Source organism: Myripristis murdjan, chromosome 9, assembly GCF_902150065.1.
Source record: "Myripristis murdjan chromosome 9, fMyrMur1.1, whole genome shotgun sequence".
Taxonomy (NCBI): domain Eukaryota; kingdom Metazoa; phylum Chordata; class Actinopteri; order Holocentriformes; family Holocentridae; genus Myripristis; species Myripristis murdjan.
In genome coordinates, this window is record NC_043988.1 from 26,738,316 (window position 1) to 26,758,058 (window position 19,743).

The 19,743-nt window shown below is 40.3% G+C and overlaps 1 protein-coding gene across 1 annotated transcript; it reads left to right on the forward strand.

Moving 5' to 3' along the window:
- The first annotated feature begins 385 nt into the window (after nt 1–385).
- Nucleotides 386–17,193, forward strand: tars1 (threonyl-tRNA synthetase 1). The gene is made up of 19 exons (XM_030060702.1): nt 386–537; nt 1,478–1,555; nt 2,335–2,525; nt 3,226–3,349; nt 4,951–5,075; nt 5,854–5,971; nt 6,077–6,141; nt 7,051–7,129; nt 7,386–7,532; nt 8,818–8,916; nt 10,143–10,309; nt 11,488–11,650; nt 12,357–12,494; nt 14,471–14,548; nt 14,631–14,731; nt 15,305–15,409; nt 15,669–15,741; nt 16,241–16,355; nt 16,469–17,193. Exons 1-19 carry the CDS (start codon nt 478–480, stop codon nt 16,615–16,617), a joined length of 2,175 nt encoding a protein of 724 aa, XP_029916562.1. The 5' UTR covers nt 386–477; the 3' UTR covers nt 16,618–17,193.
- Nucleotides 17,194–19,743: the final 2,550 nt, after the last annotated feature.

Sequence of the window (19,743 nt, forward strand, 5' to 3'; positions counted from 1 at the left end):
AAAAGTATTGTTTAAGTCAGTACAATTCAACACATCCACCTTCTTTTTTGTAGCCTGAAAGTATTTCTCTTTTTTTAGATGGTGGTGTTAATTTCTCCAAGCAAAATTAGTTAGTGTGTTATGGATTTCCTCAGAGGTTGAGTCTTGGACAAACAATGACAGAGCAGGATAAACAAATCCTGAAACGCCTCCGGTAAGACAACTTCACCAAAAACAGACAGATCCCAGATATTTTTGTCTTCATGGGTCTAGCATTAAAATTAAGTTGTTGCATATTTAACATAGCACAAGTTAAATCAATACCTAAACAGTGACATCTGTTTTCAGGGGAATATTGCCCCATGCCTTCTGCAGAAATGTTGCATCAGAATCGCAATATCCGGGAAACGTCATCAGGCGCAGACCCGGCAGTGCGCTCACACTCACCTACACATTCAGTAAAAACTTATATCCGCAGACCAGTGGCCTTCCTTTGTCATGGCTGAGCAGAGTGTGGTGGAGAAAATGAGCGAACTGCAAGTGCAAGAAGGGAAAAAGGTGATAAATTAGTCGCATGACCCGCCATGTGTAAGGTTGAACTAATTTTAGCCAGCTAGCAAAGGAGTTAGCCTAGCTAGTGCCGCTCAGCTTCATGCTGTCACTTGTGCTCTCGCTGCTGTGCCTTGCTAGCTTTTTGACAAGATATAAGTTGGTTATTTAGCTAACACAAGCTGTGATTAAATGTGTGTTTTGACCTGCACATTGCACATGCATGCTGTGTAACTTTCTAGTTAAACAAGCCTAGCTAGAGTGCTTGGTTTGGCTTTGTGATATCAGGTAGCCGGCACGTTGCATCATGCGAGGCGTGAACATCACACCAAACTCCATTCAAAATTTTGACAGCTTTCTGTTGCCTTGGCTGTATGTAAGTCTACACACCTTGTGGAACAAAATGTAAAAACTTTTAAGAGACGTTTGGATCCACTTTTCAATTCGGTGTATATCCCATTCACCAAGCGACATGTATCTCAGTAAAATTTAAACTTAAAATTCACTAGTCCCACTATTTCCTTCCTTTTAACAATCACGTTACGTGAAGTAACAATGAGAAACACTAAGTTATGGAAATCTATTGAAATGCAGTGCTACTTGGTGAATAACTTGTATGCAGAATTTACCAAAGGATCTGTGTCTTAAGTTATAATCTAACGTGTACATTTGTATTTGCCAGTAAGTAAAGCCACGCTAAATCGCCAGATTTTTGAAAGAGCCTCCATGTTTAATGTGTTACTGTAACGTAGGAGGCCGAGCTGCACACAGGCTGTGATCCTTATGCCAAGCCTTGTGTGAGTGTGTGTCATCCCGCTCCCCAGTCTGTGTGTAAACAGTGCGTGCCTTTTCTGTGTACTTGCGTTTGAGTTGGTGCTGTCAGACTAATCTTTTATCCACTTGCATTATGAGAAAAGTTTAGTAACCCGATGCTGTGACTTTGGGACAGGGGGGAGCCGAAAGTGGGAAAGATGGAGGAAAGAAGAAGGCTAAAGGTGCTGCAGCAGACTCTGGGGGCAGAGCCGAGGTGAGTCGCCACATCTCATGTTAATCTCAAGTTCCTCAAGAACCTCAAACAAACTCTATGTGTAACCTTTGTATAGCCTCCTGCCTCTGTATGTTCATAAGCACTGAAGCAATCTCCCACGTTTTTTAAGTTGTCATAATGGTCAAATACTGGTACACAGTTAAGTAGCATGTAGCACTAAGCACAGAATACAATACAATCAAATATTTTTAATGTGTTTTCTGTCGGATTAGGGGCTCTATTTGTGGGTTTCTTGCCAAGCTTTTGTGTTGAATTGCCAGAAATAAGTGTCCATGATACATTCACCAGACTCTAACAAGTCAGTTCACATATTTTTTGAGTTTACTGTTAAAGCAAAGGTTCACTCTCATTTATTCGGGTGCATAACTTGCCAGTTGTAACCAAAGTGTTGTCACATAAACATATTTACAGCACAGCTACATTGGACTTAGATAGTAGGAAAAAAGTCAATTATCTACAACATCAGCAGCAAAATGTCAGATTTTGGTGAAGAGTGTAGAGGAAAAGTGTGTAGACCAGGAAAGTAAATCACAACAGTTCATCACAAAATATCTCCTCATCACAAACTGAAATCTAATATTGTAGGATATTAGGATATAATCTGATATTATAGGAATATTGTAGCATCAGCATGTAGAGTTTTCCATGAAGATTTGTATAAACTTGGTAACTTGAAAAGTGCTTGTAGCTGAAATACTAAGAGTGATGATAACATTTTCACCTTCCCTCCATCTCACCCTCTGTCTCTCGCTTTCCAGCTCTCCCAGCCGCCTCAGTACATCGAAGACCGCCTTTCTTTGTACACAAAGCTGAAAGCTGAGCATGATGCCTTGATGGCTGAGAGGGCTAAGAAGGACAGCAAGCCCATCAAGGTGACCCTGCCTGATGGGAAGGTGGTGGAGGCTGAGTCATGGAAGACCACACCGTACCAGGTGGCCTGTGGAATCAGGTCAGTGTGTCAGTGGGAACAATGCTGACATCAGGCCAGCGGTGCTTTTATTTATTTTTCCAAAACCTCACAGCATATGATCTTGGGGTGCCCCAACACTTGCTAATTTCTTGTTTATTTTGTTTTGTTTTATGATGCAGCTATCAAGTATATTGCCTTATCATTCAAAATATAAAGGCAGCTGTCTATTTGATTTGATTTGTATGTATAAAGTAGATCACTCAGCAGTTTAAAAAAAAAAAATGCTGAGGAAGGCTGAAAACCCTCAGAGTTTGAGAAGCAGCAGTCCCCTAAAACACAGTATACAGTTTTACGTTGTGTTCCACATATTTCCAAAGGAACAAGTTTTTAGCTTTTAAATGAGCTCCATTCCTTATAAATATTCCAGACAGGACTGTCCTATCTAAGTAAATCTTGTCAAAGTAACCTAACTTTATGCTTAGAACTGATAATGTTGGCATCACATGATCATTTGCTTTTAGAAACTTAGAATTTCATCTAAGCTCTGGACGATGTCACAGATTTAGTTATATTTGTGGCTGTATTTGATCTTTTTTATTTTTAACCAAACTAGTCCTCCTGAAAGTGGTCCGTTGTCAAGATGTGGTTCACTTTGCTGTAAGTGAGCACTCAAAGCTATGACGTGCTGTGTGCATTAATATTAATTTAGTTCTGAATATTTTGTTTTTTTCCTGTCTAGTCAAGGTCTTGCTGACAACACAGTGATTGCTAAAGTGAACAACTGTGTGTGGGACCTGGACAGACCTCTGGAGGATGACTGTAGCCTACAGCTGCTCAAGTTTGATGATGAAGAGGCTCAGGCTGTAAGTGCACCTCAGTCCCGCTTCTGACACAAATCTTTGATTGGATTTTTCTTTATGTACAGTCTGAACTGTCAAAAAGAGGAAGTGCCACATAAATGCAGAATTGCATAATAATTTTAAACTGACGATGAATTTGCCTCAAACAGCTTCTTAAGCTGATTGCACACTTTGAGGTTTGCTCTGCACCGCCTTTGTCACCAGTTAGATTTGCTAGATGCTTTTCATTTTACTTTGCCTTTAAAAAAAAATCTGATATATTAACACTATCACTGCCACAATTAAAATTCTAGGAAAACCATAACAAGAAGAAATTTGTGTGTTTCATTTGAAATGCCTTCAGCCCAAAATAATGAGTCAAGTAAGTGGAGCTGGCCTGTTGACCGTTGTTTATTAGATGCATGCAGAGCCGCTTGTGCTAAAAGGCAGGATTCCCATCAAACTAATTTGGCCTTCAAGTCAAAGCGTCTTTGGCGTACAAAGTGCTGCAGCTGTTATCATTAATATGCTGCTTAATTGCAGGGAACAAATTGCTTTTCTGACAAAGCATTCACACCAAGCACTGTTTTCTCTCTCACTACAGTGATGTTATATGCAGTGGTGAAAATTAACTGCCCATGTGTTGGATTAACTGCCCATGTTGGAGAAATATTGGAATCTGCTGATCCCCTGGAGTCTATGTTGTTATGCAAAATAGAATAGCACAATAAATCAGGGTACAAATTGCAATATTGCTTCATATCGTCCAATGTCAAACCTCTGCTCTGTCTGCAGATTCAAAATAACTGATGATTTTTCAATCTTATGTTTGTGTCCGATGACATACTATTCTTTGAAATTAATTGACGCTAGATTTAGAAGCTGAGTAAGCTCTAACTGAGCTGATTTCACACATTTGGAAGATGTATGGTGAAAATCTTTCTTACTTTCTCTGTGTACAGCGGTCCTACAAAATGGACCAAGACCATAACTAGTTATTTACTGGTTGAAAATATCTTGCAGTGGTCGTTTAACTTAATTTGTATTCAGTAAGGGTAGGCTCATGAACCTGAGGCGACAAGTTTAAGTTATGAGTGAGGGTTTTATAATCAGTGATAAACCCCGGTGCTTTATGATGCAGAGTGTCCAAACCACACAAGACATTAAGAGGAGGCTCGTGAATATATAACAATGTCGCGACTAGTTAACTCCAAGAAAATAACATGACTTGTTTCTAAAATAAACCCCCAATCTCAGCTTCATTTTCTTTACAAGGTGCTGAGTATATGGCTTTTAGGAAAAGTGTTTGTAAATGATATTCCCAAGTATGTGTAAGATTTTGTCATTTTGCTTTCCATGGCACCAGTTGTTAGGACATTTTCTGGTCAATTTAGCAGCCTTATAACATAACATAATGTTTGTGTTGTCTGCATGCAGAAGATAGACTGTGCACTGATTTAAAAAGTGGTTTGGAGGCTCTGAAAGGTTTTAACAAAGTCTTAACCACAATTGTCAGCGTCACTTCTGAGATAAGAATTAACAAAATACAACAACATAAAACCTTTAATGTAATATAATGTAATAGTATCGCTGTTTTGCTCATGAGGCAGTGTTTTGCTCCTCAGGTGTACTGGCACTCCAGCGCCCACATCATGGGTGAAGCCATGGAGCTGGTGTACGGCGGCTGCCTCTGCTACGGTCCTCCCATCGACAGCGGCTTCTACTATGACATGTTCCTGGATAACAATGAGTGAGTCACACCGGCAGGAGTTTCTTATGTCTCTGCTTAGGTTGTCTTAATCAGCTCTCCTGATGGTTGTTTTGGTGTGTACTTCAGGGCACAGGAGCTGTCAGTCTGGTTTGTTTCTCAGTACTGGTAGTGCTCACATAACAGGTGGACTGTAATGAGGCTAATGCTGTCAAGCTTGATTTGTGTTGGGTGTGGATTTGAAATGACATCTGTCTTTGTTGTGTGTCTGTCAGTGGGATTGGGTGCCTAAAACCACATGAATTGGACACATGAAGCCAGAGTGGATGATTTTGCTTGAGTTTTGAACTGATGTTTAGACACCCTCACAAAGTCTGTACTCCTCATCCTCATAAACAACTTTTTAATTTGACCTTTCCCTGAAGCAGATGCATTTCTCCCTGCTCCAGCCTACGGGAAAGTGTGAGGAGCGCTGTCTAATTAATTCCACAACCTCCTTATTGAAGTCGTTTTATGCTAATGGTATTCTTGGAGACTGTTTTTTTTGCAAGGTCATTTTGACATTGCACAAGCCCTAAAGCCAAGGCCTCTGAGTATTTGACCATGCTTGGTAGAGGTTATCAGTTTCTGGCAGTCAAGAGAATTATGTTGTCGAACAAAAGGTCTGGTCACATGGCAAAACGTCTGACCACATCCTGGATGCCCTCTGGCACACTAAATTTAGAGTCGTAACCACTTTGCATGCTAATACAGACTAGGTAACATAGTCGTTATTTGATGTGCTGTTCCTGTTGTGTTTATCTCCCATTGTTTTGGCCAGGGGTGTATCGAGCAACGACTTTCCATGTCTGGAGAACTTGTGCAAAAAAATCATAAAGGAGAAGCAACCATTTGAGAGGCTGGAAATAAAGAAGGAAACTCTCCTGGAAATGTTCAAGGTATCTGCAAAAAGAAACACACAACAAGCCAACTATAAGCAGCAACACACAACTTAGTCAGCGTCAGCTACTTGCCATTCTTAAAGCAGCGCTTCTCTTCGACAGTACAACAAGTTCAAGTGCCGTATCCTGAATGAGAAAGTCACCACTCCCACTACTACAGTTTACAGGTGAGTCTGTGGCCTAGGTGAGATTCCAGAAAGCAGGATCAGCAAGTTAGCTTGATAAGTTTCAAAAGTTTTAAAACATATATGCTGGAATTTTGTTAATTGCTAACAGTCAGCAGCATGGATTACTCAATCATGTACCTCAACCAACCATTTAACTTTTGGTCCGTAGTTTCAAATCACTCTTACAAGCATATAGTATAATATCTTCCACATGGCTAACTTTCTACTCCTGCTCTGTGAAAACACTCCTGGTGGATTTTAACATTTGAATTTTTAAACAGTGACAGTATTTTAGTTTGGTGTTTTCATTGTTTTCCTAACTAGAGCTTGAGTTTGGCCTGTTATTTTGAACCCAACCCAACTGTGGCTGAACCTGAACCAACCGAAGCCCGAAAAAAAAAAAAAAAAAAAAAAAAAAAAAATTGTACGAACTCAACCCGCATCTGACCATGAGCAGCCAGAGCCTCAATAAAACCCAACATTTGTAAGACATTGTGGGAATTTTTAGGCTGCTCATTAACTTCACAGATCGCCTCGTGCCTTCAGATTAAAATACATGGATGAATGGAAAATATAAATTTAACATTAGGCTCTATCAGCCAGATCCATCCAGAAACTCAATCCAAAATAAGTTTAAATGCCACTTGATGAAATTCTTTAATCAGTCCACGCTGTAAGACACCATACATCCAATAACCATTTAAATTTTAAATAAGCAGGAAAACTTGAAGCTTGACTCGGCCTGTGTAATTGAAAATGTCGTCCTGTCCAAACCTAACCCCAACCCGACGGGAACAAGCGGATCCCACTGGGTTTTGGCAACAATCTCAAGCTCTACAAACAGCCGGTTAGCCTGTCAAACAAAATATTCAGCACTCATGTAGTTGATAAACATGCTGTATATTCCAGGTGTGGCCCCTTAATTGACTTGTGTCGAGGGCCCCATGTGAGACACACCGGGAAGATCAAGGCCATGAAGATTCATAAGGTGAACGTCTGTGTTGCTGTGATGCATGATGCTTATGTACAGAAGATTTGTTGTTATATCACACAGATTTGGCTGGTACATGTGCATTGCTTAAATCTGTTAGTCCAACTAGTCTGTGCCCTGAATGCCAGTATGTGCATGCAACCCCATTTTCAGAGAAGAAAAAACACCTTTTGTTCTCCTCTCAAGGGAAAAGAGAGACCCAAAAAATGTTATCAAAGCTGACTTTCCCCTCACTGTATCTGTGGTGTGCTAGAATTCGTCCACATACTGGGAGGGAAAGGCCGACATGGAAACCCTCCAGAGAATCTATGGAATCTCCTTCCCTGACCCCAAAATGCTCAAGGAGTGGGAGAAGTTCCAGGAGGAGGCCAGGAACCGAGATCACCGCAAGCTGGGACGGGTATGGCCTGAAAATATGAACCAAAAGAGTTTCAGAATCAGAATCACTTTATTGATCCCCGAGGGGAAATTGGGTTTACTGCTTTAGCTTTTTTTAAAAAATGGTCTCCGTATCTCACAAGCATTGTTCTTCCAAAGGTAGTTTATTTTATGCAGTTTGTGATGACATGACTGCACAATTGAAATGAAAATCAAAGCTAAAATAGATTTTATGTGGATTACTCCTCGAGTATTAAATCGTTTTGTCTGGATTGGAACACATGACCATGTCTCTCATAAAGCTAGAAATAAAAAAAAAAAAAAAAATCCAAGTCTGTGGACTGATGTTATCAGAGGACACTTTCTCCTCTGACAATAGACTAGAAACCAAATTTGTGGACAGCGCCGCTGGTTGTTCTGCAGCAATATAATAACATTTTCTGGTGGAGAACCATTAGTCCTTCTATGAAAAAAAAGCTCTTTTTATGTTTCAGAGTTCAAATATTTTGAGTCCTCAAAGCCAGACACTTCAAAAGTATCCCCTTGCTGAAACCACTGGTTGGTGACTTGGTTCTTTAGATTTCACCTGTCATGCTCACAGAAATTAATGGAGGTGTTTCAAAATCTGGAGGAATAGAGTGTGGCATGATAAAATTTTAACCATGAACTTTTCAGCAGTGAGTGATCGCAGAAACACTCAAGGCCAAGCAGCAGGCGATAAAATGATATCTGAGGCCATTGTTGACAGGAAATTGCCAGGTCAGAGTGTGTGTGGTGTCACCCTTTATTTAAAAATTTGACAGGCATGGATATGTGAAGCTGTAATTTATAATAGGGGGCAAGAGACACGGTTTTAAAGGTTCCATATTGTGCAAAGCTGTCATTTCTTAGCTCTTCCATGTTTTGTCGTTGTATATAATAGCTTAGAGAATTTGAAATCTCAAATTCCATGCCATTTCGCCACAGTTTCCTTATTTAAAAATCGTGTTATTGACAGTGGAGACACTGAGAGGCTGAAACACATGCTACAAAAGCTGGATTTAGGTGTTTTTTTTTTTTTTTTTTTTTTTAGCTGTGCACTTGGCAAACATTTTTAAAGACCAGAGGGAAGTGTATTAAATTGCTAAAAAGGAGTAAAATATGGGACCTTTAAGTCAGACAAATGCTAGTTATGTTAAGTGGGTCATCTATTGTAGCCTGCCACAGGCATGCACAAATGTTTCATCATCTCAAAGCAAAATCAGGTTGGCCCGAGTGGTGCTCTCTCATTTTCCTTCAAACGCTAACAAATTGTTTTCCTTCTTCAGGAGCAGGACCTGTTCTTCTTCCATGACCTGAGCCCAGGGAGCTGCTTTTTCTTGCCGAAGGGGGCCTTTATCTACAACACCCTGGTGCAGTTCATCAGAGTAAGACACAGCAGTGAAGGCCATGGTGGATAAATGCTGTGTGATCTTGCCCTAAACTTTGAGACACAGGAAGAGACAGAGTGCAAGGCAGACAGTTTAAATTTGCAAGGAGACCTGGGGAGAGTGGAAGCACAGCTTTGTACAAGGGCCACCAGTCAGCCTGCGGCATAATAATGCCTTCATAAATTCATGAGATGTATGTGTAGTGTTGCTATTTAAAATCATTATATGCATAATCTTCTTTTAGTCAGGAGAGGAGAAAGAGCTTGTGTTGATAATACAGCTTTTCTTTCTCATGATCTACTGGCTTGATGTATTTGAGAAACCAGCAGCTGTGTGTGTAAAACTTTTATAGCTTCACCACTAAAACCTTTGTATACTTAAGGTTGAAACCACGTATGCTCACATTTATACCCAGATTTATAAATCCCATACAACACCAGCATGCATGTAACTCCTTACAAAACAAACAGTGTATTTGTATCCATAGAAGCAGATATATTATCCACACTGTCTCAGTTCCCACAATGAGCCATAAATAGCTGTTGCAATAGCACATATTTTCCTATTATACATTTATTTTCTGTGTTTTAGCAATAAAATAGTAAAGTCACTGGACTTAAATAACCACAGCTTTGCCTGCTATGAAGACTATGAAGAAGGCGGGCAGCCAGTGTCCACAAAAAAGCACATTATTTGACGGCAAAAATAAATGTTTTCTCAACAGTGCTATGTACATTAGTAATGTCGAACAGTATGCAGCATATTGAAAGCTATTTCAGTATTGTCACAAATGTTGGGGATAAGTTCCTTATGGTAAAATAGCAGAGCCAACCTTTCTGATGGACCACGGAGAGTTTGAATAACAACATGTCAGAAGCAAAAGCATAAAACAGATGATCATTTATATTAAAACCATCATCTTGTTCATTTTTACTGGCTCTTTACTGGCTGCTTTATGTTTTGAATTGAAAAGCAGATATCCTGCATTAAAAATGTAGGTCAGCCCATGGTGCATATACACATTCATCAGTGAGGCCCTTGGTCTTGACAGGTGGAACTGTATGTTCTAAGCAGTTCTTTTTTCCCCAGTTGTGAGATGTTCACAGCGTTATGATGCTGCATTGCCGAAAGTGCCAGTAATTCTGAACACTGTTAATTAGTGAGATCAAAATCTAACGAAGATGAGTAATCAGAGGATTCTTTGTTTTCTCCCCCGCTGGCAGAGTGAGTACAGGAAGAGGGGTTTCCAGGAGGTGGTCACGCCCAACATCTACAACAGCAAGCTGTGGCAGACCTCTGGCCACTGGCAGCACTACAGTGAGAACATGTTCTCCTTCGAGGTCGAGAAGGAGACCTTCGCCCTCAAACCCATGAACTGCCCAGGACACTGGTAAAGCCTCTTTTTCCACACACTCACCTGCAGAGTGTGTCAGAGTTGCTCTTGAAATGTGGTTTTAACTCGGCAAGGCACTACTAAGGAATGAATAATACAGAGAAATCACACAGGCACCATTAGGACTGGGCTTCAGGTGTTGCACTGATGTGAAATAGATGTTTTTAGATTTATGTTTAAGCTTGTAATCAGGGAAAAGACATGGAAGTATAAAGGAAACCATTATGGCTGTAGTGTCTGAGGCAGTGCTGTGAGAGCTTGGATCACTCTGAAAAGATATAGCCACTTAACTTGAAATGAGCTCATACTAGTGTTGTCAGAATACCTGAACTTTGACTTTAATACCAATAGCAGGTTTATTATCTAAAAATTTAATAGCACTACAGCACTTTGGCAAACAAGAAAAAAAACATTAAGCTTTGTTTTACCACAGTGGAACAGCTTTATTGCACCGCTTGTATTGGGGTTTTGATATCCTTAGGGTGACCGTGTTTGTCTGCTTGGTAGTTGACATAGCTCCGTATTTCGCTCCAAGCACCAGATTTATCAGCCAGTTGAGGTGTGCTGGGAATCATTTAATGGCATGGGTGACTGTCTGATGCTGCTGCCATGTTTTCAGCTGTTTGAGTGTGTTGAAATTCACGCTGACTGCTCAATCCAATGTAAAATGCACAAGTGCAGCTGCAACTGTCTCGTCCAGTCCTCCTTCTTTCAGCTAAGTTGATGTTGCTGCCAGCTACATGTCTGCACCCTCTGGAGGTGACATTGTAATCGCAATTCAGCTTGCAGAGTGTCTGGCAAAAATTCAATATTGGCTCCAGACTTTCCCAGCAGTGTGGACTGTTTTCACAGCAGCCATTTTGACATGAAATAGCAGGGGGAGCACAGGTGTCACTAATAACATTAATTAAGGATCTGTTGCATGCACATGAACCAGAGCCTTCCGGTGAGCCAGCATGAACAGTAGCAGGACCCTGGCTCTGTTAGACCTAAGTGGAACAGAAGCTTAATTAATGTCATTGGTAACGGCTGTCTTTGCTTTCCTGTTGATGTCAAAATGGCTGCTGTGAAAAAGGTCTGTTGATGTAGTATTGGAATTGCAGTTTAAGAGTTATGAAAACACTTGCAGAAAGTTATCCATGTTCTGGACTGTGTGTTTCTCACTTTGCCACCAGCCTGATGTTCGATCACCGTCCACGCTCCTGGAGAGAGCTGCCCCTTCGCATGGCCGACTTTGGTGTCCTGCACAGGAACGAGCTGTCGGGAGCCCTGACTGGCCTCACCCGTGTTCGCCGCTTCCAGCAAGATGACGCTCACATCTTCTGCTCCATGGACCAGGTGAGGCTCACGGTCCAGCATTGTCATTGGTCAGCCAACCTCACACAACATCTACTCTGGGGCAGTAGGAGTCTGGTCGTAAAGCGTTTCAGTTGCCTCATGAGGCTGGTAAATTGCAGAAGCTCAAAACACAGGTTATTTTATTTTTTTTTTACATTGCTGCCAAATTCTCCTGGCAGTAACTTTGATAAATATCTTTCCCTTCGGCCTTACTTACATTAATAATAACAATGATGATGATGCATTTTATTGATAATGCACTTAACATTAAAAGCAAACTTTAAAAGTGCCACAAGGAAAGGACATTGAAAAGCAAGTAAAACGTAATGCCAAAGGGAAAACAAAGCAAAACAAACAGCAGAAAGGCACGATGACAAGCTGTGATGCAGTTCTCTGAAGAGGTGAATTAATTAAGGTAATGTCAGTGAACGTTCTGGATCCACTGATGTTAATATTGATGCACGTGCATATGGTTTTGTGTGGGCCAGCAATACTGAGTGAAACTTCCTTAATTGTGTAAACCTATGTACTTTACATATATTTTCTGTTTTTGCTGCACCAGAAGTTTGCTTGGTTTATCTTGAAGGCATATCAATATTGGATAGAGAGGATGAGAGGAAACGTTTTTAGCTATTAGTTATTTTTTATATCAGAAGATTGGAAGAATGTAGTTTTTTTTTTGTTTTTTGTTTGTCCTTGACCCCAGATTGAAGGTGAGATCAAGGGCTGCCTGGACTTCCTGCGGACTGTGTACGATGTGTTCGGCTTCACTTTCAAACTGAACCTGTCCACACGACCAGAGAAGTTCCTTGGAGACCCTGCAGTCTGGGACCAGGCAGAGAAGGTAATAAGATACTCACTCAAAGTCATTCCTCAACATTTGAACTTGAATGATTCTTTCTCCCAAAGTTGAATACTGTTGAATTAGCATATTAAGATGGAAAATGTGGATCTAAATGGGAAATTCTGGCACGACTGTGCATGCATTAAATGGGACACCGATTTTGTAGACTCACAGTTTTTTTATCTACACATTGACTTAATTTTATAGTGGCACTATCAGTTCAGAACCAGAAAATGTAGTTCAGTCTCTAGAGAGTCCACCTCAGTGCTCTCACCGTCTCCCTTCACTATCTATCCAGACTCTCTCTCTATGGACCAACTCCAGATTTTACATTGTGGTGGCTTCACAGATTCAGGTCTTGGTTCTGTGATGTCTGACTTTTGGAGAGTGTAGTTCATGTTCAAAACTGTTTTTCACAGCCGTTGTACATCAAAATAAGTGATTAAATTAAGTTGACAAAACTTGACATAAAACATGTTGGCCCTAAATTTGAAGATCAACCAGGTTTTTTTTTTTTTTTTTTTTTTTTAAACCAACAAAGTCCATGTAAAAAGCGTCATCCATGGGGTTGGATTTTTTCATCAGCATTTACTGTGTTCTTTGATAGGGTAAACACATTTCAGGAAGTGTTTTTGGGTGAACAGGCATTGTACCTTTTGGCAGATGTCTGGCATGTCCCCGTTCATCGGTCGGCCTTCAGCACAATGGAGGGCGGAGATGGTTGGACTTGACCAAAATGTGCAGTGCGAGGCATTACAGTTATTTGAGTGTTGACGCTCAAACCCAGAAGTACAGCCATAATCTTACAGTCTAATAAAATAAGATTTTTTTTTCCCCTTGCTTTGTAAAAATTGTGTGGTAAAGCAGAAAATTAAATGTGTTGTGCTGATACAAACCCATAGGGTTACCATGCATTTATATTGAGTGGTAATTGACCTATTTTTCCTGCTTGGCAACATTGCAGAGCTGTCAGTATTAGGTGGCGTACAGTAAATACCTCTACTGGGTCAAGCAGAAATACTTGTAGAACAGGTGGAAAAAGTGTGATTAAATGACAGTTGTCAGTTACAGGTGTCAGTAAACAGTATGAGAACTGCAGTATGCTAAGAATATACAAATCATCTATTACTGGCAAGCTATATATGGATGAACAAATGACTAAACATAAACGTAACATAGGTGGAAGTTTACAGCAGAGCCAGCTGTGTTGCTTTTTTTGTCCTGTTTTATGTTGAACGTCATCCACAAGCGTGCATCGGTTGTGAGAGGATGACACATTACCGATGATAATGGAAGTTATTTTTAACATGTTATTTCACTTAACAATCTATCCAGTAGCCACAGGAACTGTTTAAATATTAAGCACTTGATTGTCTGTGCTGATGGGAAGAGAGGAAGGAGAAAATTGAAAGACTAAAGAGACGAAGCTGCTTCTCACTCATTCAAAGTCTGCATGTTAGTGTGCCTCTGAGTCTTTCCATAGCATGGGTACTGTTATCAACAGTTAGTCACACTTCTCAAAGTTGGGATAATATCTCACTGTAAGGCTAGACTTGGAATAAAAAAAATAAATAAAAAGAAAGAAAAATCATATCTGGAAAAGTTGCACAACTTGTTTTTCTGACCTATTGCCCTGCCTCTAGGAACTGATTCATAAAACCCCCCCTAAATTCAACACAAAATTGTTTTGATTGGTCTTTGTAGGCACAAAAGTTAGACTGTATTCTTACACAACAAAATCTGATTTGTAAATTTGGTATGGTCACTGGCGCCCACTATATCTTTCCCCCATCCCTATTAACTCCCACAAGTAACCATGAAAAAAAATTATTGAGACGTTATATTTCTCAGTTCAGTGATCCATTCCAGATGACGAAAATGGCAAAAACAGATATCTGCAAGACTAAAAATACAACTTTGCTGAATGTCAGCCATTGATATTGAAACAAAGCAGTAACTGTTTGTTATTTTGGCAGCAACTGGAGAACAGCTTGAACGAGTTTGGGGAGAAATGGGTTCTCAACCCAGGTGACGGAGCCTTCTATGGACCAAAGGTGAGCAGCAGTCTGAAGTGATGATTACCTTGGACTATGGCACAGCAGGAGGCTTTCTCACATCTGTGTCCTCCCTCTCCAGATCGATATTCAAATCAAAGATGCCATTGGGCGATACCACCAGTGTGCCACAATTCAGCTCGATTTCCAGCTGCCGATCCGTTTCGATCTCACTTTTGTCAGGTAACTTCCCTGCCTCTTTTTTATTAGTCACAGCTCGGAGAAATTACATTTAAATCATAGAGTATTTTATTTATTGTCTGTGCTTGCATAAATGTGTTCCTAGCTTCAATGTGAGAGAATTAAAAAAACATACAAGATGTGAGTAACATAAATCAAATGCCAGAAGGCATAAAGACAACACATGAGAGATCCTTGTACTTATTCCAGTTTGTACTTGCTGCCTTGTGAAGAAACGATATACATTAATGTAAGAATGTAATAGCATATCGAATGAACTTAAATTGCAAAGTGCTGATGCCATAGGGCACAGCGAGGTGAATGACGCTAACTACAGATTAGTTTCATGTTGCTGTAAGGCAGTTGTCTTACTCTATTTGCCTAGCATCTACTGATCACTTGTGTTTAGCCACCCAGTCTGTCTTGTGGAGGGAATGAAAATGAGCACCTCCTGGCTGAAATGATAAGGACTTACTAACGTCCTTTGAGGACTACTGCTATTTCCCATTGGATTTCTTTCTCATTTGAGTCATTTTTATTAACATTGCTGTCGCCCCCCTCCAATGGTTTTTGTAGCCATGACGGTGATGACAAGAAGAGGCCGGTAATCATCCACAGAGCCATCCTTGGATCAGTAGAGAGAATGATCGCCATCCTGACTGAAAACTACGGGGGCAAATGGTTTGTAACAGTCAGTGCATTAAAAAGCCAGAAGTGTTAATAAAGAGGACTAACTGGTTGGTTATTATGCATGCTTGAATTTCTTGAAACGGAGATGTTTGTTTGATTGCGCTTGATTCAAAACACTGATTATAATCTGCAAAATTTAAACAAAAGGAATAAAAGGGCAAAAGCTATGTGTGGGTGCCGTTTTATTGCAAATAATGCCAGATGTGATGTGAGATGTAATGTTTTTTTTTTTGTTGTTGTTTTTCTGCAGGCCTCTCTGGCTCTCTCCACGTCAAGTGATGGTTGTACCCGTGGGACCAACCTGCGATGACTACGCCCAGAAGGTATACACCCACCACCACAATATCTTGACGTAAATCTGGACCTGCAGAAATATGAAATACTGTCACTTCTGCTACAGTCAGGGCTTTTAGCCATGTCTGGAAAGTCTTAAATAGGCACAGAAAATTAATTTGATAATCCCCTGTCCTGAACAGTTTGCAAATTACAAAAAACAAAAACAACCCAAAACTAAAGGGAATTAACAGCTGCTCAGTACTGATATGTGGCTGCACATTTTCTGTAGTTGTAGAAGTGCTAGAATTTCACAAAAATGACTATGGATAAATAATATTCAGGCAAACTGCCAAGACACCGTCAGCACATGTCATATTAATAACCGGCCAAAATTTACTAAACCAGTCTAGAAAAAGTATGGACTTGTGAAATTGAAAACTGAATTGAACCCGGCAGAATGATTAAAGGCAGTTTTCTTTTATGATCCAGCTTATTTTAACGCATACTTGCATGGAATAACCGCATTGTCTCTGTTTAATGTGGCAGGTCCAACAGGAATTCCACAACAACGGGTTTATGACTGATGTGGATGTGGACCCCGGCTGCACTCTAAACAAAAAGATCAGGAATGCACAGTTGGCCCAGTACAACTTCATCCTGGGTCAGTACTGAACTCACTCTGCTACTCCTCTCTTATCTGCCCCCCCCCCTCTCCAACTGTCCAGAGATTAATGTCTTCTTGCTTCTCTCCTTTTCTTCTTTGCCTGGGAAAAGTGGTGGGCGAGAAGGAGAAGACGAGTGACACTGTGAACGTGCGCACCCGGGACAACAAAGTCCACGGCGAGTGCAGCGTGAAGGACTGCATCGAGCGTCTGCAACAGCTCAAGTCCTGCAGGAGTCGGAACGCCGAAGAGGAATTCTGAGCCTTCCCAAACTCTCGCTGCTGTGACCTCGCATTTTTTCTCACCAGCAGCAAGTTTTTGGTAACACTTGAACCAAACCACTCGGTTGAAGAAAGTTTTTGGCAGGGGATAAAACAACAACATTATGGCCTAATTTCTTTTTATTTTACAAAAACAATCAAATTTTCCATATTATACAGTTAGGAAATCCAGTCTTTTTGTGTTTTCTAGTGTCTTCCGTTGTCCTTTGCTGTATCAGTATGGGATTTATTCGGTCAAGTCATTTGTACTATTAGATGCCATGCGCTCCATGATATTTACTGTAATCAACCTTTTCCTTTTCTGCTTCTAAAAAAAAAATACAGCTGGCACTATTATGTAATCTGGCCTTTGGGAACCTTTACAGAGCTACCTCTGTATAATTAAGTGAACTGTACCAAATAATTTAACTCTTCATGTAACAGTTTCCATAAATCACGAACAGGAAGGGAAAGGATTGTGATGTCGACTCTTTGACTGTTTCTATCTGTCATTCATCTCTATTCAGGGGATTGTACATGAGTTACAATTTTGATAATTAAACAGTTCTATTCTTGATGGTTGTGTGCACATTTTTTATATGAGAATATGACAAAATGAAACTTGATCACCATAGGGAAACTGGGTGACTGCAGCAGCAAAAGTAATAGGATAAATTGATTGTGAGCGTTAAAAATGGAATATAAAGCAAGAAATAGAAGGTTTGCTATTGTGGCATTACACAAACATGCTGATAATTTAAATTCATGTAGTTCAGAAGTATGCTAAGCTGGGAGGCACAGGAGTACAGATTACTTACATGTTTAGATTAATTTACAGTTGCTGTTTGGAGATATTACAGTCTTGGTTGCTTATAGATTGCACTTTTTTGAGACAGTTTGCTCAGTTCGCTGTTTACAGATTCCACATCTTCACACGGTAATCAAATGAAGAATGTGTCTAATAATGTAAAGGCAAGTCTGCATCATTTGGTTTGATGCAGCCGTGTGCTGTCTACACCAGCACACACACACACACACACACATGCACATACACACAGACTGGACTGTACTAAATGTTCCTTGGTGGAGGGGGTGGACAGATGATGGTGTTGTAACGAGGAGATAAAGTTCATACGTAGGACATGAGCGTAATGAGTTTGTTATACCAAACTGGGATTTCAGTGAAACAAGGGATGCAGACTGGAGACGTACTATTTCCCACAGGGGAGAGGTAGTGGATGGAGAGTTGGAGGGGTGTGTGTGTTTGAAGGAGAGAGAGAGGTGTAATGCTGTGGGGAGAGTGGATCAATAACAGTGGTGGCCAGCGCAAATTACATTCATCCCGCCTTCCCCGAGGCAAGTGATCAGGCTGTAGTGTACATTATGTGTATGCTGTGTGAAGTATACACAGAGCGGAACGTGACTCACTGTAATTGGACCTCTATTGCTTTTTTTGTTCATTTCTCAATGCACAGCTGTCATCTTCTCTATATTTCAAATCACACATACAAAATTTAAAGCCTCTTTACTGACATACTAATATTTTACCAGGCTCCCATCGCCACAGTTTTTTATTACTGGAGTAACCACTAGTGGGTGCTGTACCCAAATTCTCCACCAGTGGTCAGAGCAGTGTTTCTACATCAGTGTGGCAAAGGAAACAGTCTTACATTAATCAGTGCCAAGGTATTTTTTATCGTAGGAAAAAAAAAATCAGGACAAACTTGTTGACAAAAACACAGGCTTTAACCTTTGCATTTCCTTGGTCATCCTTTACAATTTACAATCTGTCAACAAACTCACTGAGGTGCCAGCCCAGCCTAATAGCCAGTGACTCCAGTATCCATGACTTATTTTGCAGAACATCACACATTTAAGATTTATAAATTCCCGTCTTGTCTCTATAGCAGTTGGTAGGTAGTGTTCCCTATCTTCTTTGGCAATGACCTATTTGAATCATGCATGTTGCTTATTAATTAAATAAATGACAGAAGGTACAGTAAATTATTTCTCAGTCTAAAGTTCATGTCTGAAACCGCTCATGGTTGCAGTGGTGGCTGCCTGGATATAACTGAATACAGGCCAAAGAAAACATTGATTCTGGCCGCACTACAAGTTGCAGGTAATTAAAATATGTGAGAAGCCATTACTTATTTTTGCCATTTGAAATTTTCAGCACCAAATAAAATGTGTTCGCAGATTTAATGACTTGTGGAGGGCTATATTTTATGCGTACTAAGACATAGGGCTGTGTGATGTGTTCTGTCTTGATTTTACAGCCTCTCGGTGTCAGATTTGTCAAAAAAATGTATTATCAAAGTAAATTTTATGCTTGCAACTGCAAAATTTGCAAAGAGCTATTTTTATGTCATAAATAAAATAGTGGCAATGCAAACACTGACATGCCCTAATATTGTTTACCCAACAGTCATTTCCATAAAAGCTGTACATTTTCAAGATTTATAGCTGGTCAGGTAATTTGCCAGTGAAAATGCTTGTAAGCAACAAGAGTACAGAAATCGAAATGAGATAATGTAATTTATTTCTGTGAGGGTGTAAAAGGGGTCTCATATGCAACATGACCACAAGGTGGAACAGCTGAACCAGGATATCCTAAAAAAAAAAAAAAAAAAAAATGGGGGGAGGGATGAAGAGTTTGGGGGCAAGTGTCGTTGGAGTGTGGGAGAGAAAAACATTTTGATAAGGGGTTACTGAAGAAGTCAATGGAGTACGAGTGTCAACAGAGGAGTGAGACAGGCAGAAGTCTCTGGGGATCCGGCTCCGCTGTTAACTCTCGGCCTCCCAGTGAATCCTCGATCCCTCTCGCCCCTTTGGATCCTCCCTGTATGCTTCACTGGCAACCTGGCCATGAGGGTCACAACGCCTGACTGAGCTGAGCAAACTCCTCTTTCTCTGTCCTCAAACATGCACACTGCAGTGACAATTCACACCTAAAAGACCCCAGGGCTGCAGTCCTTTACATAGATTACATTGGCACGGGCTACAGATTAAAAAAAAAAAAAAAGAAAGAAAGAAAAAAACCTACAAGTGAGCTCTCTCTCTTTTTTTATGCGTGACAACTCATGAGTTAGCCCATCTTTTATAGCTATTATTTATGTATTTATGA

Coding starts and splice junctions, on each gene's coding strand:
- tars1 (XM_030060702.1), top strand. CDS start 478: ATGGCTGAGCAGAGTGTGGTGGAGAAAATGAGCGAACTGCAAGTGCAA. Junction 7,533..8,817: donor ATCACCGCAAGCTGGGACGG/GTATGGCCTGAA, acceptor TTCCTTCTTCAG/GAGCAGGACCTGTTCTTCTT. Junction 14,732..15,304: donor TTCGATCTCACTTTTGTCAG/GTAACTTCCCTG, acceptor TGGTTTTTGTAG/CCATGACGGTGATGACAAGA.